General features: G+C 42.7%; 1 protein-coding gene across 3 annotated transcripts; it reads left to right on the top strand.

The window, feature by feature from the left end:
- The first annotated feature begins 19,426 nt into the window (after positions 1-19,426).
- LOC308677676 (H/ACA ribonucleoprotein complex subunit 3) lies at positions 19,427-25,467 on the top strand. 3 transcript variants are annotated; one of them, XM_081344291.1, is made up of 2 exons: positions 19,427-19,596; positions 24,571-25,467. In XM_081344291.1, the coding sequence occupies exons 1-2, from the start codon at positions 19,543-19,545 to the stop codon at positions 24,709-24,711; spliced, it is 195 nt and encodes a 64-aa protein (XP_081200417.1). In that variant the 5' UTR covers positions 19,427-19,542; the 3' UTR covers positions 24,712-25,467. The 3 variants fall into 3 exon arrangements, 1 of the variants encoding a protein (XP_081200417.1); XR_014028545.1 differs by lacking the exon at positions 19,427-19,596 and adding an exon at positions 22,818-22,903 and having other exon boundaries at positions 24,571-24,690; XR_014028546.1 differs by lacking the exon at positions 19,427-19,596 and adding an exon at positions 23,070-23,136 and having other exon boundaries at positions 24,571-24,654.
- Positions 25,468-25,682: the final 215 nt, after the last annotated feature.

Genomic DNA, 25,682 nt, shown 5'->3' with positions numbered 1-25,682 from the left:
TTGGGGCTTCTCTGGGTTTACTTTAGAGTTTTGTTGGGGGGGGGCAGGGCAGGGGGGGGCTAGGATTTTAATCCTATCCTTTATTTTATGTTGTTTTGTTTTGTTTTCGTCAAGAGGAACGATGAACCGAAGGATGAGATCGTATGGCTTTCGGGGTTTCATTTTCTGTTTTGTAAAATATAAGAAAGTGCTATTTTATATATAAGATAAATATCTATATCTCTAAAATAAATATATATATATATATATAAGTATGTATTACATTTTAAGACAAAGATGGTTCTTGACTTTTTTTTTTAAAAAAAGCATTGATACAGAAACAATCGTTTGCCATCTGGATTTTTTTTTTATCCCATTCAAGGTTGCAAAAGGAGATTGAATATTGCACGGTATCCCTACTACCTAACCAGTGGGAATATGGCATTTACAGGTAGTCCTCGACTTACGACCACAATTGAGGCTAAAATTTCTGTCGCTAAGTGAGACGTTTGTTCAGTGAGTTTTGCCCCATTTTATAACCCTGTCTGGTCACAGTTATTAAATGAATCGCTGCAGTTGTTAAATTAGTTACACAGGTTGTTAAGTGAGTCTCGCTTCCCCATTGGACCTGGCTTGTCAGAAGGTCGCAAAATGGGATCACACGTGACCCCGGGACACTGCAACTGTCATAAATATGAGTCAGTTGCCAAGCATCTGAATTTTGATCACGTGAGCATGGGGATGCTGCAGTGGTTGTAAGCGTGACAAACGGTCATTTTTTTCAGTCCTGTTGTAATTTCAAATGAACTGTTGTAAGCCGAGGACTATCTGTATAACACCTGGGGCATTGTTCAAAATTCACTTATTGGGGCGGGAGAAAAACCTCACTCTTTTTTGCCCCCACCTTATTTATTTATTTTTTAATTTTTATTACAATTATATCCCGCCCTTCTCCGAAGACTCAGGGCGGCTTACAAGCTTAGCAGTAGCCTTCATTCTATGTATATGCCTGCTCGTTAGGGCTTTCACACACACCCCAAGCGGCATTATTACAAAGTCAGCTTAATTGCCCCCAACAATCTGGGTCCTCATTGTACCTACCTCGGAAGGATGGAAGGCTGAGTCAACCTTGAGCCTGGTGGGACTCGAACCTGCACTAATTGCAGGCAGCTGGTGTTACTTAAGGAGGCATCAGCCCACTGCTCCACCAAGGCTCTTCCTGATCACTTCAATTGTGCTAAGGGTAAGAGACTGATTTTACTGTCCTGATCTGTTTTATTGCAATATAGCCCTGGTGGATAAGAAAGAGACAGAGTTTGGGATTATTGGAAAATACCTTATTTACTTTTTCTTGAAACGTTCCCATATTATTCAAGGACTTTTTTAAAAAAAATGCCCAAACCAACACACAACATTCCATTCCTAGAAGCTATAAAACCGCTCTCATTCATTTAGCTGTCCTCCATGTGGGTATAACTGCAATACCCCTCATCCTCAACCAGTTCTCCCCTTATCCCCAGCCAGTGCACTTAGAAACACTGAGTTTTTGAAAGGCTGCTTTGCTAAAAAGCCGACGTAGATCCTCATTCTTTCTCAAATTGTAAAATTCCCTCTCCCTGTTCCATAAATTTGAAAGCGACAAAATGTGGCTTTCTCTAATTGTGCAACCCAATTGTGATTCCTCCCTTCCACCCTTCTCCATATTTGTAATAGTTTAGAAAATTGGCATTGTTTTGCCTAGATGGGCATTCTCGCAACTTGGCAGAAATCATTCTCTCATTCTTGGTTGGGCCTTTCTTTCTTCCAAAGTTCACCCAAGTTCAATACAAGATGGACTTAAGAAGACAAAGCATTTTTAGTTTATTTTTTTACTCTCTGAACAGCAGACTTTAGACAGCTTTGGACTCCTTCCTGCAGACCCAGTTGAGGGGTTTAAAATCGTTTTTAATTTGCTAAGAAGCATGAACAACTGGGGTGGATGGGTGATGGGACACGTCCTTAAAGGAAGTTTTTTGTTTTTTTAGAAAGATATAAAAACCAACAAAACCTTATCGCCGGTCGTATTTTGAACAATGATGTGATTCAGGTGAATGAAGATGACACTTATCAGCGTTGGGTTCAAAAAGGACATTTCTGGGCTTGTTAATGACAACCCACTTAGGAAAAGGGGACCAGTTACTGGTTGCGAAGACGCTTGCTTCTCCGAGTCCCAGTGGTGTTGCTTTTTCTCTTGTGATAACGATGGACAGATGAGTTAACGTCCAAATTTTTGTTGGCGAGAGGGCTGGCATTCTGGGATAACTGACCCCTGGAGCAATGCCTTGACTTAACTTGCTTTGCCAGATCCATGGGCGAAAAGGTCAGTGGGTCCCCTTGTTCCATGGTGAGAAGCAAGTGGTCACTGTGAGGAGAGAAGTTGAGCTTGGAGGCAAGTAATGAAGAGAAACTGGACAGTTCTTCATCCTCTTCTTCGTCCTCTTCCTCTTCTTCTTCTCTGAGTACACCTTCCATGGTTCCTCCAGGGAGTTCTGGAAGCACAACGTTCATCACAGTGACTGCCTTGACCAGATCACCTCCTAGTTGATTCCAGTTACTCATTTCCTTCTCTGGAGTTACTGGCTCCCAGTAGACTTTGGATTCACTTCTTAGAGTTGTAGGGTTGAAATCAATGTTTCCATGACTGCTATTGCCTTGGAGGCTAAGGGGTGGTGGAAACGCACTAGTGGCTACAGGGGTATGAACACCATGGGGACCACTGTTCTCTCCATCAGCCTCGCTCATAGAGATATAGCTGGAAGGATTTAAAGTGGGTTTTAGGCATTGGTCATTTGAAAGCTTTTCCATCTGTGGAGTGACATTATCCTGATCTGAGAATGGGCCCTGAGACTCCTGGAGTTTCTCGAGGCCACTCTGGACAATCGAAGATGTTGGCAAATGCTCAGAAAAAACGAAATACGGCGGGTGCTCAGAATCTCCACCTTGTAACTGGTCTTCGACCTTGCCTCCCTCACTCGAACCCCCTAAAGACAAGGGCTGCATATTTTTTCTGCCCAACTCAACGCTTGGTTTTAAATTAGTTTCTTGATGAGTTTCCAACCCAGCTAGTTCAGTTGATTGTTGGCCATCTTGTCTAACACATCTCAACTGTTTGTACAGTGCTAAGTTATCAACAGGAAACCTTATGCTTCTCGCTTGGGCTTTGCTTTTTATAGGCACGGTCTTCATTTGCTTTACGTTAGTGTGGGTCTTTCGCTGAGATATGGTCTTGGCCCCTTGGCCAACCGGTTTTTGACCAGTTCCTGAAAGAGCTGGTATTAGTCTGTCTTGACTTGCTATACTTCGACCACAAGGATTTACATTTTCAAACTGAACTGCAGTAACATTAGATTTCTGAAGCCCCTGGATTTGGTATTGATCTTTGCCTACTTCTCCTTGGCAACTCTCTTGTTTACCACGTTCAAATTGAATGACTTCCTGACTGCTGACTTTGCTTTGAGTGTCCAGATGAGATCTCATTTTACTTTCCTGATAATCTAGCTCTGCTTTACTTACAGGAGTTTCAAATCCCCCATCTTCCTGACTCTGAGGTTGATTTATGACCTGTTCATTCAATTCTCTATGTCCACTGAAACTCAATTTTAGATGCTTTTCTCCCTTGCGGCTCCCTACTAACATCATATTGTCTTCTTTATTATGCTCAGCCTGTTTCGAAGAAGACACTTGTGCTGTCCATATTGTTTTCACTTCTCCTTGTTGGTTACAATCCTGGTTTGATTTTATATTATTCCAAATTGTCTGGATTCCATTCTTCACAGGTGCTACGATTCCATGGCTGCCCTTCTCTGTAGTCTCAGGGGACTCTGCTTGATCCTTCTTCTTTTGTTCCTGGCTGATATCTTGCTTTGCATTACCAGAAGAGATGAGTCTTACCATTTCTGGCCTGGCTCTACTATGCCTTGGTGATGCTAAATGACTACTAAGGGTGTTGTTTCCTTTCACGCTTGGAAAGGTCCATTGGGTCTGAGGTGGGGTTTCATTACCATTACTCATAATTAGATCTTTTTCCTGGGATTTCTGCATCTCTCTTTCCTCTGACTTCTTCAAGGTGGATAGTAAACTCCCCTCCTGAGAGCCGTGACTGCAATATTCGCGAGGAAATAAGCTTGCTCTGCCAGTCTTTGGGAGAAACTCACGGTCTCCCAGTTTTTGTTGTGAGTTAGAAGCCAGTGGAGAACTGACGATGGAGGTGGTCAACTCTAGTTGACTGGCTCTGGCGCCCTTGTTCATGGAAGACCGTTTTACAGCCTGCCGCATCATGTCTTCTCCTTTGCCGTTACCGCTCACCTCATCTTCTTCCTCAGATTGTGATGGAGTGGAATCAGAATGGGAGGTAGGGTAGGCAGAAGGCTCTCTTTCCTCTTCTGATAGTGCCAGGAGTCTCTTCTCAGTTAACTGAAGATAGACAGAGATGGAGGGATTGAATCAAGATCATGTGAGGTACTAGTACAATCCTAGAAAACCTTAGTAAGGCCACACATAGAATACTGCATCCAGTTTTGGTCACCACAAAGATGTTGAGAGTGAAAAGTGCAGAGAAGAGCAACTAAGATGTTTAGGGGCCTGGCGGCTAAAACATGAATGATGTAAGAATCAGGTATGGCTAGTCTAATGAAGAGAAGGACCAGGGGTGACATGATAGCAGTGTCCCAATATTTGAGGGGCTGTCACAGAGAGGAGGGTGACAACCTCTTTTCCAAAGCACTAGAAGGCAAGACAAAAAAAAAACAAGGGTGGAAACTAATCAAGGAGAGAAGCAACCTGGAATTAAGAAGAAACTTCCTAACGAGAACAATTAACTAGTGGAACAACTTGCCTTCAGAAGTTGTGGGTCCTTCATCACTGACGGTTTTTAAGAAGAGACTGGATAGCCACTCGTCTCAAATTCTATAAGGTCTCCTGCTTAAGCAGGGGGCCGGACTAGAAGACCTCCAAGGTCCCTTCCACCTCTATTCTGATCAATATGAATTTGCACAAGACTACGGAATCCAGGAGCCTCAATAGGAAAATAAAATTTCTGTAGCCAATTCCATCTGAATTGATCTATAAATCTGCTCGAACTCCGATACAGAATTTATTCCATGCAGTGGTCTTAACTGGAATCGAACTGCAGGACAAATATCTTTTTATCCATAACTGAGAAACACCCCCCTCCCCCCCAAATGAACACTTGCAGAGTCACAAGTGTCTATTTTCAATATCTGGGTGACAGGCAAGCTACAACTGTATTTCACAAATTGCTCAGTATTTCATCTTCCCCCCCCCCCTTTAATTTTGTAGCTCTGGACAGCTGGAGAGGATGTACCCAGATATGCCTAATTACAGACAGTCATTTTATTGTACTCACTTTAAAAATGAATGTTACTTTTTGAATTAAAGATAGCACTTAAACCCTAGGAACACATACAAAGGCCCTTGCCAGCTAGCTTCAGAATAAAAATACTAAGTCTACGATCCAAAATTTAGAATAGAATAGAATAGAATAGAATAGAATAGAATAGAATAGAATAGAATAGAATAGAATAGAATAGAATAGAATAGAATAATATAGAATAGAATAGAATAGAATAGAATAGAATAGAATAGAATAGAATAGAATAGAATAGAATAGAATAGAATAGAATAGAATAGAATAGAATAGAATAGAACAGAACAGAACAGAACAGAATAGAATAGAACAGAATAGAATAGAATACAGTAGACAGAGTTGGAAGGGATCTTATAGGTCTTCTAGTAATCTAGTCCAACTCCCTGCTCAGGCAGGAAACCCTATACCATTTCAGACAAATGATTGTCCAATCTCTTCTTAAAAACTTCCAGTACTGGAGCATCCACACCTTCTGAAGGCAAGTTGTTCCACTTATTATTTATTTTATTTTATTGGATTTGTATACCGCCCTATTCCCGTAGGACTCAGGGCGGTTTACAGGGCAGTTAAAACCATGAATACAAAAAATTAAAAACAATTAAAACAATTAAATTAAATTCAAGCCCCAAGAGTAAATCTAAAACCCAGTTAAATTAACAACCCCACAGTCTGGACCAAACAGATCGAAGAGCCAGGTTTTCAGGTCCCGGCGAAATTTATTATTTATTTATTTTATTTAATCCCATTTATATCCCGCCCTTCTCCTTCAGGGCGGCTTACAATTTAAGCACAAACCAATGTGCTTAGCAATAGCCTTCATTCTATGTATATGCCTGCTTATTAGGGCTTTCGCCCCCCCCCCCAAGCGGCATTATTACAAAGTCAGTTTAATTGCCCCCAACAATCTGGGTCCTCATTTTACCTACCTCGGAAGGATGGAAGGCTGAGTCAACCTTGAGCCTGGTGGGATGCGAACCTGCACTAATTGCAGGCAGCTGGTGTTACTTAAGGAGGCATTAGCCCACTGCTCCACCAAGTGGAGTGAAATGAGCGAAGGTCAGGGGCAGTCCTAAGTTCTGTGGGTAGTTGGTTCTTATTAATTGTTCTAACTGTCAAGAATTTTTTTTCTTAGTTCTAGATTGTTCTCTCTTTAATTAATTTCCATCCATTGTTTCTTGTCCTGCCCTCAGGTGCTTTGGAGAATAGGTTGACCCCCTCTTGTTTCTGGCAGCCCCTGAGATATTGGAACACTACTATCATGTCACCCCTAGTCCTTCTTTTCATTAAACTGGATATACCCAATTCCTGCAACTGTTGTTCATATGTTTTCGCTTCCAGTCTCCTGATCATCTTTGTTGCTCTTCTCTGCAGTCAGGATGGCACCATTGCTTCCAATTCTCTTCCGCATGCCCTCCCCACTGCAGGATTGCAATCCCCCCCCATTCAAATTTCATTTCCTTGTATTACCTGGCTAGGGGTCAGATTTAATTCCTCTTGTAACTCTTCCACCAGGTCCAAGGGATCTTGGGTTTTCTCTGGAGATAGTAAGTCAGCCATAAATTGTGGATGGATAACAGCTTCCACCTGCCACAGAGAAGAGAATGCCATGCTAGGCCAGGTAGAGGATAACCACAAGAAGGCATCAAATTCTCTCATCCTCACACTCACTGGTATGAACACAATTATATTCACAATAACAAGAAGCAACAAAAAGTGAGGAATTGGTTGGCAGAAGAGATTGCAACCTGTATTAGTTTAATAAATCCAGGACATTACAGGTAGTCCTTGATTTATGACCACAACTGAGCTGAAAATTTCTGTTGTTAAGTGAGACATTTGTTAAGTGTGTTTTGCCCCCTTTCACAACCTTTCTTGCCACAGTTTTTCAGCAAATCGCTGCAGTTGATAAGTCAGTGACCTGGTTGTTAAGTGAATCTGGTTTCCCCATTGACTTTGCTTGTCAGAAGGTCTCAAAAGGGGATCACGTGACCTTGAGACACAGCAATGGTCATAAATATCTGAATTTTGATCACAAATTGCTGCAAAGGTCGTAACTGAAAATCAGTCACAAACAGTGTTGTTGTAACTTTGAATGGTCACTAAATGAACTGTTCTAAATCGAGGACTACCCATAATTGAAACCACTATGGAAAATCAGGAGGGAGAGGAACATAATGGATAAGAAGATATAAAAGTAAAGTAGGGGTGATCAGTCTATAGCCTGCAGGCGGATGCGTGTCTTCAAAGCCCATTTTAGGTCCCTGGAATTCCTCAAAACCACGTTGCTGAAAAATCAGCAAATCATTGAATTTGGGATGGATGGATTTTGAGATCAAATCGGTACATGAAGCTCCTTGACTAGGCTTCATGTGCATATTTCCAATAAAGGGAGAATTTTGTAGTATAGGCTTGAAATGAGGGTCCTTGGTGGTCTCTGAGCTTGGTTGTTTTCTTGAAGATGTTTCATTACCCAACTAGGGAACATCATCAGTGCTGTAATGGAACATCTGCAAGAAAACAACCAAGCTTGGAGTACATATTTCCCTTTCATAGCAATAGCAATAGCACTTAGACTTATATACCACTTCATAGTGCTTTACAGCACTCTCTAAGCGGTTAACAGAGTCAACATATGGCCCCCAACATTCTGGGTCCTCATTTTACTGACCTCAGAAGGATGGAAGGCTCAGTCAACCTTCAGCTGGTCAGGATCAAACTCCTGCAGTGGGCAGAGTTAGCCTGCAATATAGCATTCTAACCACTGTGTCATCGTGGCTCTTTAAAATAGGCTCCGCAGGCCCTAAACTTAAAAAAAAGCTTGAATATTTCAGCTTCTTCCCTTATGATGACATCATGGAGGCATTCTTCCATCCCTTTTAGTTCTCAAGAGTCCTAAAACAAGTATTTTAATTAAAGGAACGTTTTCCCAACTTGGAGTTAAGCCAAGACTCATGTGGAAATGGCTCAGTAAAGGGAGGGTCACAGTCATATCCCTATTTGGAATAGCACTGCTCAAGTGACCGATGGCTGCTTGCAGTAAGTTACTGTCTTTTGTGAGCAAAAATAGTTTGGTTAAGGAAGGGGTGTCAAACTCGCAATGTCACGCGACGTGTCGCGATGCATCATGACTTTTTTCCCGATTGTAGGCAAATGGGGTAGGCGCAGTTTCGCCGTGACGCATCCGGCTGGCAGTTTGACACCCCTGGGTTAAGGCAGCAGAGCTGATCTGCTGATGGGGGTCCAATGGTCTATGCCTCTCCATCTTCCTTGCCGTCTGGCGACTCTTTTGGGATAGCTGCTGATGGTCATTAGCACCATCATCACTGCCCCATCTACAAATTAAAATTATCTCTAACTGTGTGTTTATCATGTTAAACCCACATTTTAAAAGAACACTGGGAATTCTCAAGAGAAAGAAGTCATGAAAATGAGGCAGAAGAATGCTACAGCTCAGAAGGACAAATCTCCCTGCTGTTGGACGTTCTTCATTACCTTACAAACAAATTCTTCATCATCGCACAACTGATCAATATACTGAAGCAGGCCAGGGTCTGGGAACACCCCTTCCTCTTGGTCCTGGGCATCTCGGCACATCCCTTGTTCTTTCTTCTCAGCTTCTTCTTCCTCCCAGCTGGCCTTTAGGCCTTCCATGATCTCGGCATACTGGTGCACGGCCTCAGCAGGGATCTCCCTGGGTGCTCCTGGGTTGGAAGTACTGGGTGGGCGCTTTTGACGGCGTCGAGGCTGTCGGCTCTTGGAAGCTGATTTCTTTGGAATGTATACTTTTGGGGAAAAGAGGGATTAGGGAGTCAATTCTGAAGAAAACCCACAGGCGTACTTTTGCCACTCCCCTTAAATAGAATGATATGGTCTACTCAGTCCTACGGTTGACCTACAAGGGTCTAGGACAACTTGCCATGGCCAACTCATTGTGGGGCAACTCGCCGTAGGACAATTCAATACTGTATTAACCATTTTCATTCAGTTACTTTTATTATTGGGGGCCACGTTTTCACAGAAACTATTGTAACTCTTGTATTTACTCTTGCAAATACAGAGAAGAGCAAAAAAAGATGATCAGGGGAGTGGAGGCTAAAACAGATAAAGGAGAGCTGCTGGAATTGGATATGTTTAGTTTAATGAAGAGAAGGACCTGGGGTGACATGATAGAAGGGTTCCAATATCTTACTGGTTGCCACAAAGAAGAGGGAGTCAAGCAATTCCCCAAAGCATTTGAAGGCAGGACAAGAAGCAATGGATGAAAACTAATCAAGAAGAGAAGCAACCTAGAACTAAGAAGAAATTTTCTGATGGCTAGAACAATTAATCAGAAGAACAACGTGCCTCTGAATGCACCAAAACAGGAAGTTTTTAGGAAGAGATTGAACAACCATTTCTCTGAAATGGTATAGGGTTTCCTGCCTGAGTAGTGGGTTGGACTAGAAGACCTCCAAGGTCCCTTCCAATTCTTCTATTCTATTCTATTCTATTCTATTCTATTCTATTCTATTCTATTCTATTCTATTCTATTCTATTCTATTCTATTCTATTCTATTCTATTCTATTCTACTCTACTCTACTCTACTCTACTCTACTCTACTCTACTCTACTCTACTCTACTCTACTCTATTTTATAGAATAGGGGGAGGGCCTTCTCTGTGGGCGCCCCAGACTTATGGAATCAGTTGCCGGTTGAGCTCCGGACAGCGCCTGACCTTCGCTCCTTCCGACGCGATCTGAAGACCTATTTATTTGAACAAGCCGGCCTGGCCTGATGCGGGATGTGTTGGGGTTTTTATTCCGGGTTTTTATACTATTATTTATTGTTTTAGCTCGGGCCTCTATTTAATTCTCTTTTAACTTTTGTACTTTGTATTTTATATGTGCCCTGTTCACCGCCCTGAGTCCTTCGGGAGAAGGGTGGTATACAGATATAATAAACTTAAACTTAAACTTAAACTTAAACTTAAACTTATTCTATTCTATTCTATTCTATTCTATTCTATTCTATTCTATTCTATTCTATTCTATTCTATTCTATTCTATTCTATTCTATTCTATTCTATTCTATTCTATGCTATTCTTTCTGGATTGACTTTCTTGGTTTTATTATTATTATTGGCCGCAGTTCCGTCGAAATTAATTTAATGTTTGTATCTATTGAATTGTCCCTCAGTGAGTTGACCACAGCAAGATCACTGTGGCAAGTTGTCCCATTCTGAACCTATAATTTCTAGGGGATGGCCCAGGGAGCAACTAGATGTTAGCTGAGAAGAAGATGGAAGAATTTTCAGCAGTTTTCAAGGCTACTGCTTGAAATGCTCTTTTCCTTCATTTGGACTGGTCACTGCAAAGAATCGCTGATGCTTCTCCAATTGGATAAGATCCAAATACTTTCTGCCCAGGGAAATCCTAAATCAGTTTTCACTTATCTATAGCAGGGCTTTTCAACCTTTTCACCCATTGTACCACTTTTAGGATATGGCAATATCCGAGTACCACCAGTCGCCTAGCAAGGTGTCAAAAACTTGATGACAAAAGGACTGTTCGAAGTTACAATGGCACTGAAAAAAGCCCCCCCCCCATAAGCCACAGCTGAGCAAGACACCTGCCTGTCCGCCCGGCGGCGCTCTTCCTCCTGTCCGAGGTTTCCATTGTTGTGAACATTTCTGTTGAGGATTGGCAGTGGGGTGGGGGGTGGGGGGATATTTGGTTTTTATTTCCCCGGTCTGGTTGCAGCAGGTTTTGATCACTTCACATGACCCTGGGACACTGCAACCGTCATAAATATGAATCAGTTGCCAAGCATCTGAATGCAAATCACAAGACCCTGGAGATGCTGCAACATTCCAGCTGATCGACGCTACTTCTGGGCTCAGCAGAAGCGCCAGGATCAGCACCGAGATCCAGCTGGAGCCTGGTGCTGATCCTGGCACTTCCACTGAGCCCTGACAGCCCCGAAGAAGCACTGATCCTAGGGCTTCTGCTGAGCCCTGACAGCCCTGCAGCTCCAGCCGTCTCTCGCTCAGGCTTGTGCGGTGCTGCCACCGATTCAGCTCATTCCCCTCCCCCGCTACCACTTTTCTAGGATGGCTGTGTACCACCTGCCAGGTGCCAATGTACCACAGGTGGTACCCGTACCACTGGTTGAAAAGCCCTGATCTATAGCATCTGAATATGGTGGGAATTCCCAATTCTCACTGAGAATCCTGGGAGTTGCAGTCCCACTACATCCAGAGGGAATTGGGTTAGAGTAGGCTAGGCAAAGACAGGTCTGGCTTTGTACTAATTTATTGTACACGAAAAAGGCATACTAGCTTAAACTCATAGCAGCCATAGCAGTGTTGGGAAGCAGAGACACACAGGAGCCAAGATTCTAACGACGAGTCCCTATCTAGTGTCCTCCCATAACTCAGGTTGATAGAAGCAACTTTACACAATTCCCACATGTACACACAATGTGTTCCATTGGCATAATGACTTTTGGTCCAATATGTGCTAGCTGCTGCTGTGCTTTTGCAACAGCATTTTTAACATCTCTGGAATTCTTACGCTTTGCGCACTGCTGCAGCTCAGAATTAGGGATTATTTCAGATTCCTTGTATGGTATTAAAAAGAGAAGTGAGTTGGAAAGGAGGCTGGTGAGCACACTTTATATATCCCAAACACATCACTTAGAGAATACAATTTTTTCCCCAGGATTGCAAAGTGGAGCACTACAGTATAAACACATATCCATGAAAGCATGGAGACTAAAGCCTGGTTTGTAATCAGAAACACTGAAACAAGCTAATAGTCCTCATGCCTATATATGCACTGAAGTCCTACTCTGCTCTTAAATTCAGATACTTTCTAGCAGGGAATGCTTTAAGCATTCCCTGCTAGAAACATAATTAATGGGTGGGCCCAATAAAGCTACCTACCATCTTTGAACTGCAGCAATCTGGGTAACCACCAGACAGCAGCAATACAATATGGAAAATGGCGTCACCTAGTGGTTATTTGGAGACCTGGTGCTTGCATATGGTACTAAACTATGGTTTACTTTAGCTTTTATTAATAATAACATATTATTATTATTATTATTATTATTATTATTATTATTATTATTATTATTATTATTATTAATTTGCTTTTGTTGTAGCTGGCAGGTTTATAATCCACATGTACAGGTATTCCTCAATTTGCGCCCACAATTAAGCCAGAATTTCTGTTGCTAAGCAAGACGCTTGTTAAGTTGAGTTTTGCCCCTATTTACAATCTTTCTGGATATAGTTTCTTGCAGTTGTTAAGCTATAACACGGTTCTTAAATGAATCTACCTTCTCCATTGGCTTTGCGTTCTAATCTTCTAATCCAACCGCCTGCTCAAGTGGGAGACCCTATACCATCTGGACATCTATTTGTCTGACTGGACAAACGGACCCTCAAATACTGGAATACTGCTATCATGTCCCCCCTAGTCCTTTTTTTCTCATACCCAATTTTTACCAACCAAGGATTGTGTTAGCTTTTTTGTCTGCTGCCACAACACACTGCTGGCTCATATTTAAGTGATCATCCACTAGGACTCCAAGGTCCCTCTTGCAGTTACTGTTTTTGAGCCATGGAGATGCTGCAACAGTGTGAAAAATGTAAGTCCGCTTTTTCAGTGCTGTTGTGACTTCAAACAGTCACTAAACAAATGGTTGTAAGTAAAGGACTATCTGTAGTTTCATCATACAACCACGTTTTACCAATGACATTGCTTGGATTCATACATACTACAGGTAGTCCTCAGTTTATAACCTGCCCATTAGGATCATTAAGTCATGATGGTTGTAAGGTAGGTTGCTACTGTATGTGACTGGAGCTGTTTTCACTGCCTTTTTTTGTGGCTGTTGTTAAGTGAGCACGATGGTTGCAGAGCAAACCCATTGTTTGTTATGGAGCGATTTTGCCCAAAACTAGAAGTCAGGACAGGTTGTCCGCAAAAATGTTATAAGTTGTGGTGGGCATGACCACAGGATATGGGGAACGGCCATAAATGTTGTCTGGCTGCCAGGTGCCCAAAATGCAGTCACATGACCGTGGGGTGGGGGGGAGGGAGTCAGCTATTGCAATTTTGGACCTGGGTCATAAATATCTTTTGTGAGGTCTGTTGTAACTTTGCAGAATGGCCACTAAGTGACCGGTCATAAATCAAGGACTAGCTGTCATTCCAAATCAAGCCAACTACATTACCCATGAACCCACCTCACAGGGCAAGGGGAAAACAAAGGAGTCTCACTGCAAACAGGGCCCCTTATTTTCCCATCATGCCTCTTGTTGACTGACCCTGGGTAATTCTCCGAGCGGCTTCCCTGAGTGAATAAACCCTTTGCTCAAACAGCTGATGATGGATAGACAGTACCTTGCTGATGTCCAGACTCAGGGACGGGGGACATTGTTGGCTTGGTGGGTTTGGGGACTGGGTTTTGGAACTGGGAACAGGTGGCCAAGAGTTTGATCTTTTGGATCTGCTGTTCTTCTTCGGCTTCAAATTCCATGAACCTGGGAAAGGATGGAGATGAAGAAGACTGAGTAGGGGGGGGGTCAAGCATCTTAAACCCACACCAGATATGCGTAACATACACTGAGGGCCTCGGGGGATACTAAAAGGGACACTTGGAGCCAATTCTCACTTTTCTGCCATTTCATAGAAGATCATGCGTTCAAAATTGCTGCTGTGCTCCCATTCCTGCACAGCACGAGGGATCCCATCCTCTAGGGTCATGTTGGGACGAAGGCGGGCCAGTGAACGGAGGACGGGGCTGTAGGGCAGGATGGCAATATTGTGTATCAACAAGATTTCTCAATTCTGAACAGCCGTCTTCACCGTAATAAGGTACCATTGCCCATTGTAGCATCTCCCACCACATGACTTACAACTTTCCATCCCCCACCCCCCACCATTCCTTCCTCAAGCCCTCATCTTCAAGACCCCCTCAGAGTACCTTCTCATCTTCTTGGGCTCTCCAATAGTGTGGCTCAGTGGTTACAGCGCTGTGATAGAAGTGTAATTGATTTAAGTGCACAAAACAAGAAGAGAGTAGCAAGGGGCAAAGAAACCAACATTTTGAGAGGCACTTAAAAAAACCGTTAGGGAAAAGATGAGGGGGAAGTTAGCAACAGATTGTACTAAGACTGCCCTATGAGGAAAAGCAGAATATAACTTTGCAGCACCTAAGAGTGGGTTTATTTTGTGCCAGAATTTTTAGAAACTTTTTTTTGGGGGTGGTGGTGCTGATTTTAATTTTGATTCTGCTTTGTTTCTTGACATTACACAAATATTTGACACAAGCATATTTAGCAATGTAGCTGTAGCCTGAATTTATACAGCCTACCTTAGAATAGTGGTGAGACTAGAAATTCAGGTTTAAATATCGACTCTGATACAAAACCTATTGACTCTGGGGTAGATGTTGGTTGTGTTAAACATAAACTAGACAACCATGTATTTACTGCTCCAGGCTATATGATTATTTTATGGTCTGGAGGAATGAAAGATCACCCATGATTATTCAGTTAACCATAAGTAAATATGTCCTGTGATGAACAAAGCAACATCTCTGAGACCAGGATACCTCATAGAATTGTTGGGAGGATAAATCTGAAGGCAAGATTACTACTGATGGCGCTTGGATGCTGAAGGAGAAAGGTGGAATATAAATTAATCAAAGAAACAAACAGCTACCGGTTGTCTATCCTTAAACTCATAGATCTGAAATTTTAGATGGACCTCTTGCTGTGGAGGTAAAATGAAAATCTCTGTAAATCTGACTCGCTAACTTTACATTCAGCCTTCACAATTTGAGATTTGGAGCTAACCAGTTCTTAGTTTGCTACCAAAGTCACATTGCTTTGGGCCAAGCCATTTCCCTCCCTTGAGTCTATTTTTCTAATGGGTTGAACTGAGTATTTTTTGAAAAACAGGATTTGTTCTAAACTTGGCATTTTGTCCCAGTGAGGGATAATTTAATTTTAAGTGTCTCTAGTCCCATTTCATAGTCTAGGTTCATATATTGCTCAATACCATGGTTTATCAGAAGTCACTAAACCATGATGTCTACTATATAGCTGGGTTCACCCAGCAAGCTAAATCAAAAATCTAATACATTCCCCTAGGATTTGGCATATTGGCTGAACCCTGTCTATATCTCCTTATCTTCCCAAGACAAGATCAGCCTTCCAACCTATGGATCTTGCCCACCAGGATCCTCACATGAAAAAACAAGCAAGAGCTTCTGCATCAGGTGTGGCTGGGAAATGGCGCCTTGCCAAAGCCTTGTAGCGTTGCCAGCGCCGGTAATTCTCATAAACTCCCTTGGAGGTACAAGCAAAAGAGGTGTCACTGGAAGGTGACCCTTGTGCAGATGGGACAGCCTCAGGTGCTCTGGTTTTCCGACCACCTGGCTCCTCACCAGCTTTCGTCAATAACACAGTGCGGATGCCGGGACCACCTGGCCCATCCCGGCGGTGGGTGGCCCAACCTAATGGCATCCCTGTCAGGAAGAAAGTCTGAGTTCGGGGCAGCTCCTCACTGCCTCCCATAAGTGGTCCTTCACGTTTCAGTTTGATGATCAGCTTGCTTCCTGGGGTGTCAGCTGAGGTCACCAGTAAAGCAGCCCCAGGAAAAGCTGGCAGGAGCAGTGAAGGAACATTTGGGGGGCAGGATGAGAGGCCAGGGGCCTGGGTATGATTCTGGGAGGTCATGATCCTACAGGAGAAAGAATCTTTAGCAAATTGAGCTGGCCAAGAAAACTGACAGCCCTTTGGTCTCTGAGAGGTCCTGCTGTAACAGCATTAGTGGAAGTGGATTGGATGCTGGGTCTTCTGGGAAATTCATGAGGCCAGCATCTGGTTTCCAAGAAGATCGTTCATTGTTGACTTGACTCTAGGTGCAAAGGTTGAATAACGGTTCCAGAACTTGGATGTCTTGGTGGTTCTAATAAGGGGGAGGAAGTTTAAAGTTCTACCTGCAGATCCGACCTGAATTTTCATACAGTGGCTCTGTATTTATCATGTATAATATTCCATTGTGTGAACATAATTTATTTATTTATTTATTATATTTTTATACCGCCCTTCTCCCGAAGGACTCAGGGCGGTGTACAGGGCAATAAATATAAAAAAGTGGAATACAAAAGTTAAAAAAATGATTAAATATTTAGCCCAGTTTAAAACAGTATTAAAACATATTAAAACCCCAACCCTAACCCATCAGACCAGGTCAGACTGCTCGAATAGATATGTTTTTAAGTCGCGCCGGAAGGAGCGAAGGTCGGGGGCCGTCCGGAGCTCAACCGGCAAGCGGTTCCATAGGTCTGGCGCGCACACAGAGAACGCCCCCCCCGGGGGCCACCAATCGGCATTCTTTGATCGGAGGCACCCTGAAGAGGCCCTCTCTGTGGGAGCGCACTGGACGGAGGGAAGTTGACGCCGGCCGCAGGTGTTGCCGTAGGTAATCCGGACCCATGCCATGTAGGGCTTTGTAAGTCATTACTAACACCTTGAATCTCACCCGGAGGGCAACCGGCAGCCAATGCAGCTCGCGGAGCAAAGGTGTAGCATGGGAGTATCGGGAAACCACCAGCACAACTCGCGCGGCTGCATTTTGCATCAGTTGGAGCCTCCGAGTGGACTTCAAGGGCAGCCCCATGTAGAGAGCATTACAGTAGTCTAGACGAGAAGTCACGAGCGCATGAGTGACTGTACGCAAGGCATCCCGGTCTAGATAGGGTCGCAATGGCGCACCAGGCGAACCTGGGCAAAGGCCCCCCTAGTCACAGCTCCGATATGCTCTTCTAAAGAGAGCTGTGAATCTAGAAGGACCCCCAAGTTGCGTGCCCTATCTACGGGGGGTAATAGCTCACCCCCCATGGACAAAGATGGAATAATCAGAATTTCCCGGGATGCCGGCACGAACAGCCACTCAGTCTTGTCAGGGTTGAGTCGAAGCCTGTTCCTCCCCATCCAGACCCGGACCACCTCCAGGCAGCGGGACATCACATCGAGGGCATCACTGGGGTGGTTTGGGGTCGAAATAAAAAGCTGGGTATCATCAGCATATTGATGATACCCAACTCCAAAACCACGAATGATCTCACCCAGCGGCTTCATATAGATGTTGAACAGGAGAGGCGAGAGAACCGATCCCTGAGGAACTCCACAAATGAGAGGTCTCAAGGTCGATCTCTGCCCCCCTGCCAACACCGACTGCGAGCGTCCCAGAAGGGAAAATGGAATGGAAAATACTTTCAGATGACATGGTTCCTTCTGCGAGAAGGAACGTTCTATTCCATCTCAACAATACTTTCTAAGGATGTTTATCTCTTAGGTCAGGGGTGTCAAACTCAATTTCATTGAGGGCCGCATCAGCATTGCGGTTGCCCTCAAGGGGCCGGGTGGGTATGGCCAGGGTGGGCGTGGCCTACTGGATGAGCGTGGCCAGAGTGCGTATGGCCTACTGGGTGGGCGTGGCCAGCTCTACATCGTTCGCATCAAGGGTGCCTATGGAGGCCTGGGCAGGAGTGGGACAGATCTGAGGGTCTCTGGCAGAAGGAGGGTCTCTGGGCCAGGGCCAAGGCTTCGCGGGCCACATGAAACCACTTCGCGGGCCGGATCCAACCCCCAGGCCTTGTGTTTGACATGTCTGTCTTAGGTCTTTTATTTATTTATTTATTTATTTATTTATTTATTTATTTATTTATTTTATTGGATTTATATACCGCCCTTTCCCGAAGGACTCAGGGCAGTTTACAGGGTATTTAAAAGAAAGATCGATACAAAAGTTAAAACCAATTAAAAAAGATTAAATCAATCCCTAAAAAATAAAAACCCCAATTAACCTGTAAACAGGAATAGGTTACAATAACCTACTGGGTTCCATGATTAAGATTCATGCCTGATGTTGCCTGTACACAACACAGCTCTTATGAAGGTAGAGAAGCAAGTTTTAGAAATTACTTTTGGGTCAGCTGACAATCCTTCCTTTAGCTGAGACCTTTAAAAAAAAACAAATCACACGGGAGCCCTATGAAGTTACATACCTTCCCCCAAATATGATCTAAGTCCAGTTTACCAAAATTGAAACAGCAAGGGGGTGTTTGTGAGGCGCAGTTTGATACATGATGTCTCTTCTGACATGGGGCAGTGAATTGTAGGCACATGTTATCCCCTTGAGGGCAGCCTCGACTGACACAATGTAAACCAGTTTCAAACTGTTTTAACTGTCATATGGCCTCTATTAACAGAATTTTGAGAAATGTAGTTTGGAGAAAAAGCCAATAAACCCTCCTCTGAGAGGATTTGCTCCCAGGTTACACAATGGAAATGGGGTGCTGGTTTTTGGTGACGCCCAAGAGAAAATTGATTTCTAGACGTGTTCCAGCTTTATTCTACAACAGGGCAAGAAAGGTGAGCTGGAGAGTGATCTAAGATTTCTTTCATTTAACTGTTTGGAAATGTGATGTTCTTCTCCTCTCTTTGATCAAACAATGAGCTGTCACAAATTAGATGTTTTGAGGTCATCGATAAGTTTTTGCAGTGGCAGTTGTTGCTTGTTACGCAACTTGCTTTTTTAATTAATGCGGCAAACTGTGTTTTCTAAGAAAATCAAACGAAAACCTGAACGAAAACCTCCCCCAAAAAAGCCCCCACATCCTCAGTGACAATGCTTTCGACAAAATAAGGCAGGGGTCTTCAAACTTGGCCCTTTTATGACTTGTGGACTTCAACTCCCAGAATTCCTCAGCCAGCAAAGGAATTCTGGGAGTTGAAGTCCACAAGTCATAAAAGGGCCAAGTTTGAAGACCCCTGAAATAAGGCTTGCGCGGAGAAGAACGACTACCGTTCCCAGAATTCATTGAGGGAAGAGACTCCAGGAGAGCACTGCGAGCCAGACAGTGACGTGATTCGTCGAGCTTCAGACGAATAAAACGACAAGACCCAGAATGCTCTGTTTCTTGGGCGGTTCTTCTTTGGAAGATTAAAGTGGAGCGGTATCCCGGAAGTGGTGGCACGCACGTGCGTGTGCGGAGTAGCAGAAGAAGAACTGCGTTTTTTTCATAATAAATAAACCTGTAAACTCAGCGGCTTTGCGGTTGCAGCTTGGTCACAATGTTTCTGCAGTACTACATCAATGAACAAGGGGAGAGAATCTACACTCTCAAGGTAAGACTTGTTTGGAACAGAAAAGGACAGAATAGCACGAGTTGGAAGGGACCTCGGAGGTCTTCTAGTCCAACCCCTCCGCTCAAGCAGGAGACCCTAGAGCAGGGGTAGGCAACCTCGGCTCTTTTATGACTCATGGACTTCAACTCCCAGAATTCCTGAGTCAGCTATGCTGACTCAGGAATTCTGGGAGTTGAAGTCCATGAGTCATAAAAGAGCCGAGGTTGCCTACCCCTGCCCTAGAGCAACCTTGGCTCTTTTATGACTCGTGGACTTCAACTCCCAGAATTCCTGAGCCAGCCATAGAGTCTACTCTGGACCATTTTAGACAAATGGTTGTCCAGTCTCTTTTTTTATTATTGAAAAGTTTTACAATACATTTTTTTAAAAAGACAAAACCCCTCCCAACCCCCTCCCCTCTCCCCAACCCTCCCCAACACCTCCCTCCCCTCCCCCTCCCCCCTCCCCGACTTCCCAGAGCTCAATACAGGGTATAAAAATACAAACCATCATAGTCTACCTTATGCAAACAACAAAACTATTAAATCTATCGCACTTTAACTCTTATAAAATAACTACAAGCTCAAGTCTCTTTTGGAAAGCCTCCAGATGGAGCATGCACAACTTCTGCAGGCAGGTTGTTCCACTGGTTAATTGTTCTATCAGGAAATTTCTCTTTCGTTCTAGGTTGCTTCTCTCCTTGATTTCTTTCCGTCCATTGCTTCTTGTCCTGCCTTCTGGTGCTTTGGAAAGTAGGTTGACCCCGCTTCTTCTTTGTGGCAGCCCCTCAGATATTGGAAAACTACTGTCATGTCACCTCTAGTCCTGCTTTTCATTAAACTGGATCAATCCAATTCCTGCAACTGTTCTTCATATGTTTTAGCCTCCGGGCCTCTAATCATCTTTTTTGCTCTTTTCTACCCTCTTTCCAGAATCTCTACCTCTTTTCTATAATATTGTTACCAACATGATTATACAATATGGTGACCAATATTTTATTTATTTATTTATTTATTTGATTTGTATGCCACCCTTCTCCCTAAGGACTCAGGGCGGTGAACAGTGACATAAATATCAAATGCACAAATACAGATATTGAAAACATTAATGTGATTATATAATACGATGACCAATATAAAAAGCCATGGAAATATAATTCCCATGGCCATTTAGCGATTTGTCTGAATGGTTGGCCTGTTTTATTTTTTTGATATCCTGTAGCTAATCTTCATGCATCTGGTGTGGCTGCAAACACAATTTTCTTTCCATAGTATTTCTCTTAATCATCTTTTGGGAAGTAAAGGGAGGTGGAGAGAATGATCTCCATATGCAGCTGGATTTGCAGAATTTAATATGGGAATATTTTTTGTTCAGTTTAAAACTAGGATAATTAATTCTTGGGCTCTTCCAGGTCTTTAGCCTGGAGAAGAAAAACTGGGAAATATAGAAACCGGTGTGAAAAAAGTTAGAATGGGATCGTTATCTAGATTTGGGAATGGAATATTCATTTACTGTATCTTATAGAATTTTTCACACCTCCTAAAGCAAAACTGATAAAAAGAGATTGAAAGCACAAATATGCAACTCAGTGGTTAGAGCCATACAGCTGTTTGTTTTGTGATATTAAGGCTTGCAAAAGAGGCACCAATAATAATTTATAATTTATTAATAAAGCCAAACACAAACTGATATTTAACTGTGGTTGAAAAGAAGAAAATGTGGATCATTGATGTGACAGTACCAGAGGATAGTAGAAGAGAAGACAAAGAGTTGGGGAGGATCACAAAGTAACAAGATTTGAAAATAAAAATTGAAAAATTATAGCATAAGCTGGCCATGTTGGTCCCAATAGTTATCGGCACACTTAGTGCCAGACCAAAAAATCTTGGATGGCCCTTAGAAATTGCGCACATTGACCAAATTTCTATGTGTCAATTGCGAAAGGCCGCACTACTTGGATCCACACATACCGTATTTTCCGGCGTATAAGACGACTGGGCGTATAAGACGACCCCCCGACTTTTGAGATGATTTTCATGGGTTAAAAGTCTTATACACCGGAAAATACAGTATATTACAACATCCTAGGTTTTGGGAAAGAACGTGATATGTATGAAGGCCAAACACCAGCTAAAGACTTGCAGCTGTGATTTCACATTGTAGGGTATATAATAATACAATAATTTTTTAAAATTTATATGCTTCCCAACTCCTGGCAGCTATGGATGGTTTACAATTGTTAAAATATTTAAAACAGAGAAGTGGAAAATAACTCTACAAAACAGTACAAGCCAAAAGAAAAATGATGGCAACGAAAGTAAACCCAGAGACAAAGAGAGGGGAAGAAAGGAACATCAGTTGTCTTCTCCAAAGGTCTGGGCAAAGGTCATTTGAAATACCAGTAGTATTTTAATCACCACATTAGATTCTCAATACCACCAAAAGTCTTTCCCATATCCTTTAATTGGGCAAAATGTTAGGAAACCATAGGACAACAATTTCTGAAACAAACTACTTCAAATAGGCTAATTTATATAATGCATCCATATTATTATCATTATTATCATTATCATTATTATTATTATTATTATTATTATTATTATTATTATTATTATTATTATTATTATTATTAAGTTGGAAGGGACCTTGGAGGTCATCTAGTCCAACCCCCTGCTCAGGCAGGAAACCTTATACCATTTCAGGCAAATGGCTGTCCAGTCTCTTCTTAAAAACCTCCAGTGTTGGAGCATTCACCACCACTGGAGGCAGGTTGTTCCACTGGTTAATTGTTCTAACTGTCAGGAAGTTTCTCCTTAGTTCTAGGTTGCTTCTCTCCTTGACTAGTTTCCATCCGTTGCTTCTTGTCCTGCTTTCAGATGCTTTGGAGAATAGCTTGACTCCCTCTTCTTTGTGGCAGCCCCTGAGATATTGGAACACTGCTATCATGTCACCCCTCACTCTTCTCTTCGTTAAACTACACATACCCAATTCCAGCAACGGTTCCCTATATGTTTTAGCCTCCAGCCCCCTAATCATCTTTGTTGCTCTTCTCTGTACCCTTTCTAGAGTCTCGACATCTTTTTTACATCGTGGTGACCAAAACTGGATGCAGTATTCCAGGTGTGGCCTTACCAAAGCATTGTAAAGTGGTATTAGTACTTCACTTGATCTTGATTCTATCCCTCTGTTAATGCAGCCTAGCACTGTGTTGGCTTTTTTGGCAGCTGCAGCACACTGCTGGCTCATATTGAAGTGATTGTCTACTAGGACTCCGAGATCCCTCTCACAGTTACTACTATTGAGCAAGGTACCACCTATACTATACCTGTGCCTTTGATTTTTCCTGCCTAAATGTAGAACCTTACTTTTTTCACCATTGAATTTCATTTTGTTAGATAGTGCCCAGTGTTTGAGTAATCCTTCTGTATCTTAAGCCTATCTTCTGGAGTATTGGCTATTCCTGCCATCTTGGTGTCGTCTGCAAATTTAATCTAGGACTCAAGACTCCTGTGGAATTGAAATTTTGCAAATGTTATAAAGGTTTTTATGACACAAACAATATCCTTATGACACAATACAAAATGTCATAAAATATGTCCTGTGCTGATGTTTGATTGTGGTACGCGTATATCAGTGGCTCCCATCTTTTCTGGCTCCATGGAGCGGTGCTGGGAGGGATGGTTTTGCATGCACAACCTAGATCCTGCCCATGTGCAGATGAAGCTTTGTTCATCTGCTGCTTGTATGGCTGGGTTCCCAACAGGCTGCGGACCGATATAGGATTGTGGATCAGGGTGTGGGGACCCCTGTGCTATACAGTTCAACATAGTGCCAATAGAGAATATTTGTAGCTTAGGGTTGAATTGAGGGGTCCTTGGTGCTCCCTCTGAGCTTGGCTGTTTTCTTGCAGTTGTTTCATTATCCAACTAGGTAACATTATCTGTGCTGGCGCTGAAAATCTAGCATTGATGATGTCACCCAGTTTGGGTAATGAAACATCTGCAAAAAAATAACCCAGCACAGATCTCTCAGTTCAACATGTGCTATTTTCAAGGCAGATACATCTCTGAATGAATCCTAACTTTTCCAGTGAAGGCAGTGCATTAGAAGCTCTGTCATTGTTGAAGACATTGAGGAATCTGGTAAGGAAATATTTCTGAAACGATGACCCCATGGGGTCATTGGTTGTCTAATGTTAGACCTGTTTTTGATAAGAAAGCACATTTGATGGATGCTAGTGGTATCAGTCAAACACCAATGGACACATGACCTTTTCCCAGAGCTGGATCCGTGTGTGTTTGCAAGTGAAAATAAAGACTCCAGAGAGAACTGCAGGGAGACTTTTAACATTTTCCAATTTGCTTTCGAGGTCAGTTGCTTGGTGGCTGAATAGCCTTGGTGGAGCAGTGGGCTAATGCCTCCTTAAGTAACACCAGCTGCCTGCAATTAGTGCAGGTTCGCATCCCACCAGGCTCAAGGTTGACTCAGCCTTCCATCCTTCCGAGGTAGGTAAAATGAGGACCCAGATTGTTGGGGGCAATTAAGCTGACTTTGTAATAATGCCGCTTGGGTGTGTGTGTGAAAGCCCTAATAAGCAGGCATATACATAGAATGAAGGCTACTGCTAAGCTTGTAAGCCGCCCTGAGTCTTCGGAGAAGGGCGGGATATAAATGGAATTAAAATAAAAAAAAATAAAATAAATAAATACTTTTCTAAATTAAAGAGAAGCATTGCAGCACAATCCTCATGCAGGTTACTGAGCATCTCAGCATTGTTTTTTCATGGTCTTCTAATACTCTGCAGATGTTCTGGATGCGTTCCAGTGAGCTTTCAATAAGTTATGCTCATACAGCTATTTCGTCTGAGAGGTTGGGGGCCTGCATGATTTTAAGATGAAATATGTTGATTTCAAGTTAATACATCATCTTCATGAAATTGACACACGGTTCTGTTTTGCCTCCCCGGCTTTGTAGAAGGTGGATCCGTCCGGCCAGCCAACATGCTCAGCCCATCCTGCCCGCTTCTCTCCTGATGACAAATATTCTCGACATAGGATCACCATCAAAAAACGCTTCGGTGTCCTGATGACCCAGCAGCCTCGGCCTGTTGTTTAAATGTGCTTCCCTCCTGCTCCCGAGTTACAAAGGCGGCGAGATAAGCTTTGAGAGCAGCTTTGAAGAAGCCCATGAAGGCGAAGAATACCTGCCAATCTGCCGTCCACATTGTTGCGTTCTTTGCCGATGTTTTTCAAACTTGACTCAATTCCCTTTGCGTTCTGTGGAAGAGGAATGAATGAGATCCTGCAAGCAAGCAAGACAAAATTATATTGTATTCACGTTTTTCTGGCTATGTAGTTCTGGAAATAAAGTGAGATTTTCCATTGTTCTGCTTCTTTAGCATGATGGGTCTGTGTCATATTTTCCGGAGGATAGCTTTTTTTTTTTTTAGCATGGTAGGGCTATCAATATCAGTAACACTGGAAAAAAGTGACTTGTATTTTGAGTGGGTGATTCTTTTAGTTCTTAAGCTAGCCAGCTAACTTTTGGCTATGTGGCACAACAAGTGGATTGATGCTGACTTGAAAATCACACTCATTGACAGTTTCTCATCAAACTGTAGGGAAATATTGAGTGGGGTACTATAAGGTTCTGTCTTCCTTCCTTAGCTCTATTTTTTTTTCAATATTTTTTATTTTGGGTATGGAAAAAGCTTATCAAATATACTAATATTACAAAATTGGATGGGATAAATAATGATCTGTGGGGAAAATCCAAAATGTACTTATAATTTTTTTTTTAAAATGGCTTAAAAATAACAATGAAATTGAACAGACAAATGCAAAGTCATCCATCTGAGAAACAGACAACAAATGCATAATTACAGGATGGGGCTTGGTAATAACATTTAGGAAAAAGGTTTTAGAATAGCAGTTCATCATAAACAATAGCAATGGTATTTAGACTTATACACTGCTTCACAGTACTTTACAGTCCTCTGGCTCCTCATTTTATTGATCTCAGAAGGATGGAAAGCTGAGTCCATCTTGAGCTGGTCAGGATTGAACTGCTGGCAGTTGGCAGAATTA

This window comes from Vipera berus (assembly GCF_964194415.1).
Source record: "Vipera berus genome assembly, chromosome: Z".
Lineage (NCBI taxonomy): Eukaryota > Metazoa > Chordata > Lepidosauria > Squamata > Viperidae > Vipera > Vipera berus.
This window is presented reverse-complemented; position numbering and strand designations above follow the sequence as displayed.